General features: G+C 47.8%; 1 protein-coding gene across 1 annotated transcript; it reads left to right on the top strand.

The window, feature by feature from the left end:
• Positions 1-2,328: 2,328 nt before the first annotated feature.
• E1B28_007989 (uncharacterized protein) lies at positions 2,329-3,971 on the top strand (the record flags this gene model as incomplete). Its single annotated transcript, XM_043152772.1, has 3 exons — positions 2,329-2,596; positions 2,654-3,078; positions 3,216-3,971. The coding sequence occupies exons 1-3, from the start codon at positions 2,434-2,436 to the stop codon at positions 3,969-3,971; spliced, it is 1,344 nt and encodes a 447-aa protein (XP_043010859.1). The 5' UTR covers positions 2,329-2,433.
• Between the last annotated feature and the right edge of the window lie 2,029 nt (positions 3,972-6,000).

Consider the following 6,000-nt stretch of genomic DNA (forward strand, 5'->3'; position numbering starts at 1 on the left):
TTTAAAGGTACAAAGGTTCGACGTTCGACGCTCATCTGCCGGTAGCTATGAGGATCTTTTTTTATTCAACCGACCGCGGCGTCATCACCTCTTCCGCTAAATACGTCTGACGTCTTGTGCTCTACGGTTATATAGGCTATGCACCTCTCACGTCTGGTTAATTGTGTGAGTGATCATTATCATCATCAAGACTAGTACCTTGATTTGTAGTTCGTTTTGTTAGGTCAGACCGTTAGAGCCGCTCTCGACGCTCGTCCGTGATCCTGTCGGTCTTGGTATCTCGGGTTATATCCTCACAGACGAGGCAAAAAAAAAAAAAACCAAATATCCTAGAAAAGGTATGTTGAACTAACCCTAGCATATTTCTGGCAGCGATATCTCGACTTGGAAGACTAGTCCATCTTGAGCTTTACCCAATCGAATCTTACATTCCCACTAGCAAGAAGTGTCGTATTGTTGTATTCCAGAATGGGAACAAAGGTGGCAATACTGCCCTTCTCGCTCTGCAATCCAGGACCACCCGGCGTAAGGTCGGCGGGATTCGGGAAGTCCGTGCCATTTTGTGTTTATGACTTCGACTTATTGGGTAACAGAAACATAGGCCCCGGATTCCTCTATTGTAGGCTTCGACCACTAGTAACGGGAGTCGGTGTTCAGCTACCTGGATAGACATGGGAACCTAAGGATCCGGTGACGGTGAGGTTGTGTATCGGATTCGACCTTACCTGTCTGACTGACTGTAGGTTATACTGCTAAATAATAGACTAGCGGTATTACGAAACAAAAGCGTCTAGAGTTCAATTCCTGGATCGGGAAATTTTATCGCTTTTCGTTCAGGTCAGGCCAGAAATTTCACACAAGGATATATTTTGCTTTTCACGCTTCTTCGATCCTTCGACGTCTGTCTGAATGCTATAGAGTTTGCTCTCGGTCAGTCCTCAAATCCGGTGTGCTTGCCCTTGACGAATTGTAGTACGAACGCCTCCTTGAGGATCGGTTGCACCCAAGTTGCACCGCCCGTTCAGGCCAGCATCTCTCATTTACACTTCAAACATCTACATGTTCGTTTGTTTTTTTTGGATATTTATTCTCTGATAAATGCTTGTAGGAGTCCTCTGTAATTTCCAAGTACTTCCCGGTTACATGGAGTGTGCAGCTTGTCGACCGCGGATTCTATCGGCGTTCCAACAGCCTGTTCCATTGGGATGTCAGCTCACTTTTCCAGCACATGTGCCCGCCGCCGTTTCAAGTTTAAGTTCGCGGTTCACACGGTAAATTGTGCGGAGGCGCCGATCCAGCCCCCTGCACCCCTGAACAAACCCCAAGTCTAAGTACACTTGGCACTGGTAGGTTTGACGTGACGGCTAATATTTGAAGACATGAACATTGACTACTGGAAAACGCAACTCAAATAGCGAACAAGCTTGCGATTACCCCTATTCTCAGCGCGATCGCGGTGTCCAATTGACTGGTACCTGAAAACTGATAGTTGTGTAGTTTTGTGATGTATACCAGTAAATGAAGGGCAACATCAGAATTTTGCCAGGTTCAAGGTCCTTGAGGCCTCAGAGATCTCCGAGCTGTCGTTCTAGCTCCGAAATCAACTGAAACTGAGTTAGGATCGGTCGCTGGCTAGGAGGTGAATTTGCAAACTTCAACTTTACTGCTGTCAGTCTTTAAGCTTGCGGTCCTCTTGGCTTCCTACTGGACTTACCTTGGATTCAATTTCCGTTCGTTTTTTTTTTGAATTTTTATTTTGTTTTGAGCCACTTCAAAGTTCAAATTGGTAATCTCCCTATCGACATTGGCCACGTCACGTCCTTTGCCAAGATGGATAGCCTAGAATTTGATGATATTCGGGACTCCTCTTGATTGGCTTCGTCGACAATGTGCCATCGCGCACCTCATGACCGCCCATTCTCCATTTGACAAATATCAAAGCTAAAATCTTTGCCCTGAGTTTTGATCTGCAAGTAGTCTATTCCTTCTGTGGCGCTCTGAAGCTGGGATGGTGTATACGAGCACACTGGACGACCGGGACCAGAGACTTAATGGGTAGTATGTGGATTGTTGTTTCTTTAATTAGTTTGCCTTGCGGACTCCAACAGAGCTCTCTTTTGCTTGATTTTATCATTCTCTTTTCTCGAATATTCAGTCTTGTTCTCTTATTTTGCATGAACTTATTCCATGTCGCTCCAGATGAAGGACAAAATAATTCCGCTATTATTACGTGAGCAGACCCCCTTAACGACATGGATCATTCATTTATTACCCACGTTCCTTCACTGTGACATCGCGTCCCCTCGTCACCGTCCTTGCAGCTCTCTTCCTCACCACCACCACACTCTTTTCTAGCTGTCATTCTCTTCTAGTCGCTCTTTTAAAACTACTCAAAAGTCAAGCAAAACCAATACCTATCTCAATCTCATCACAATGACTGCTCATCATCGCCGCCATCAACGTCTAGCAATGGATCGTCGCCAGGCTACAAATTCGGGCTCTTCTGCAGGAGGTACGACGGCGTCAGATAAGCCAACGTCAACGACGTCAACAACGCAGCGAACGACAGCCTCAACTACGAGCACCTCCCCCACGCGTAAGTTTGAAATCTTGAGATGATACATGATAACTGACACCGAATCAATACCTGCAGAACAAACTTCGACAACGCCCGAGTCAAAGCCAACGACGTCGAATACACAGCAGCAGCAGCAATCTACCACCCAGACGACACCAACGACGTCACTTACCGCCACGCCAACGGCGTCCACGACAACGCCCACCACGGCACATACCAGTCCCACTTCCTCTACCACACAGAGCACACAGACGACCCAGCAACAAAATACATCGCTCGCGCAGAACCAGATCACCAATACGGCTCAGCGAGGAACGAGTACAGTCTTCTCTACGGCACTCGGAGGGGTATCGAGTTCTCATACATCTGCGTTGCCCACATCTACCACTGGCAGCGATAAAGGTGGCAATGGCGGGACGAGCGCAGGAAAAGTCATTGGAACCGTGGCGGGTGTCGTTGGTGGAATTGTCGCCATCTGCGTGATTGCTGCCTGGATCATGGTATGTCACTTGTCTATTCTCTTAAAAACCCGTGCCTTTCTGTTACGCCACCTTCGTCATCGCGTCGTGTTTTTCATTCTAATGGTGTGCCTTGGATACGGAACACTAATCCATCCTTGTTTTGTTCATTCACACAGCGAATTTGGCGTAAGAAACAGGACCGTGAGGCTGAAGAGGCTGCTGCAGATGCGTTCAGCGCCAGCGAGTTCCGTAAATCTGCCGTGTTGCTGCAAGATTCTTCCCCACGTTCTCCGAGACCACCCAGTATCATCGAGAGGAGGTTGAACGCTGCCCCTATATCGGTGATAAGCAGTTCCGGTGGGTATCCTTCTCAGCCCGTACAGGGTTACGGTGGAGGATACCATGGTGCGGGCCCGGGCGGATATGAACAAGGAGGATACGACCGGGGTTCGTATTACGAGTACCAGCAATACCAACAGCAGCAATTACAGCCGCAGTTTCAAATGCCCCCCTACTCGCCGACCTCAGCTGACCCGTTCATGTCTTCAGCCGCTTCCCATGTTGGGTCCCCTATTCCCCAAACGTACAGCCCTGCACCTTATGCACCTCAATCGCAGGCGGGTAGTCTCCCGGTGTCTGCCAGTCAGCCTATGCTCTCGCCTACCGCTTCTCAGCAGGACAACAGGCTGTCAACGGCGTCTTCGATCCTTGTCAATCCTCACGATTCTGTTGCGTTCGGAACGGGACCTGTGGATATGGCGAGACAGAGTAGCTTCTGTAGTCTTCCTGGATCTCCGACGACGGTTTCGCCTGCGCAAGGATTGGAGTCGTTCTTGAGGGATCCGAAAAATGGTGAGGATCAGGTGAAGCATGAGGGGGTGAACCCTAGTGCGAAACGAGACTCGGATGTTATTGATGCTTATCGGTACTAAGAGGGGACAAGTTGGATAATTGAAGTTTTATGGTGTCCCTTTGTTGGGTTTCGTTTTTTTCTTTTGCCAATCTCCCCCTTGGGTTTATTTCTATTTATGACGCGTGGTGTGGGAGGAGAAGGGGGTTCTTTTTTAAATGGTATACACCCTTCCTTTTTGGGAGACCTGTGTCGCTTCTTTTTGTCTGGTCTTCTCCCTTTGTTTCCTTCACTATATCCCTGAGGCTGCATTCGAGTCAGCTGGCTTTTCTTTTTTTTTTTTCCCTCCCTGTTTCTGCAACCTGTTCCTGTACAGTCATCCATTAGCATTAGCATTATATTCTCTACACCTTTTTTTTTATATACACGAGAATCCTTGTCTTTCCCAAGTTCACATTCGATTTCGGTTTACTCGTTTGTCTGCGCTGCCGCCCATACCTACCGTTCATCCCTTCATCCCATTTCTTGGACTTGCCCAATGGACGCTTTTCATCATCGCTTGGAACCTTTTTTCTTCTTTTTTTTTTGGAGTTTGGACATTACGCTACGAAATTGGGAGTAAGGACAAAGCTTCTTATCACTAGTACTATAGGATAAAGCACGGTGGTTATCTGCATATTTGCATATTGTGTATCGTAGTGCATGCGTAATAGGATAGGATACCACATAAAAAACAACAACCAACGGGTTCCATCCTGACGTTGAGATTGGAAGTTTGTTCATGGTGTTCAACCTTCAATGGTTCTCTATATGCAATAATAACGCCAATTGCAACGCTGCGAATTGAATGTTTGAATGCATATTACCCCCATTCCTTAACGTTCTGCTTCTGCCCATTTCAGGCCAGCAGTGGTTCTCGAAACGATGACAGCACGACCATACGTGTCGCAAACAACTTGAAGTGGTGATGCGTCGGAGCTGGTACCGTGAATAACGAACATTCATGTGCGACGATGAATCGGGTTTCGAGGTGGGGGGGGGATCGATGACGACCGTATGGGGTTCGGAAGGATGGAAGCGGTGTAAGAAAAGGGGGGGTGATTATGCTCGCATAAGTCGTAGTCAGAGTCGAGGGAAGTTGAAACGTTGAAGGTTCGCCCTAGTCTCGAAGTCTAGTAAGTAGCTCCTGGTGTAGATAGGCTGTCTCCCACCACGCGCTGGCGCCCTTCATGACTCCTCCCTCATCCCGAAGTGTCTTTACGGAACTTTGACTCTGACTTTTTGAGATTTCCGAGTCATGGATTCGCCATCATTGATCATTCCTCGAGCTTATTCCTGGCAGTTCGGTTTTCATCCAGCCAAGGACAGGGCTCCAGCAATGATTGATCTAAAACTTCCGTTTCAATCGTTCAAGGGCCCCCTCTTTAAACGCCGAGAGCCGTCAACTGTCAACCGAACGTAGCACTTCCCGAATTCAGATGGCGGTTCGTGGACACGTATAGGGATGAGAGCGCTGGAGGAAAGTGTGGATTATGGGTGAGAGAACGAAGATGTTTTCTCCGGCCAACGTTTGACGTTCAATCCTCGTCTTTTCTGCGAGATTCGATGTTTTTTGGAGTGTGTCCTGAAAGAAATAAAAAGATCAGTTCGAGCTGAGGGGATGGAGAGAGAGGAGATTCACCTCTTTTATCGAAACAGGGTACCATCATCGAACTCTTCTACCCACTCAGATATGTACTAGAAATCCATTCCAACTTGCTGGCTCCCCAGAAAATAACTATCGTCGACTCCGTCCGATGACGGTTGAGATGTAGAAGCCGAGCACAGGATGGGTCGCTTGAGACGCGGGTCTCTCCGTAGAAAAATCGAATTCCTGACGGAGCGTCAGGTCGAGTTGCTGCCTCTCAATACTTCTTCCACCATCCCTCCCAAACTAGAAGCCCCATTTCAGTGTTTTCTTCTGCTTCTGAGCTTGACGTAACGTGGTGAACGAGATGTCTACGCGACGAAGTGCACCGTGTCTGCTGTGACCAAGTATCAGGTCGATAATAAACGAATTATCAGCTTCTCAGCACGTAGTAAGGATCAAAGTAACACTTGAACACATACGA

The sequence above is a fragment of the Marasmius oreades genome, chromosome 4 (genome assembly GCF_018924745.1).
Source record: "Marasmius oreades isolate 03SP1 chromosome 4, whole genome shotgun sequence".
Taxonomy (NCBI): Eukaryota; Fungi; Basidiomycota; class Agaricomycetes; order Agaricales; family Marasmiaceae; genus Marasmius; species Marasmius oreades.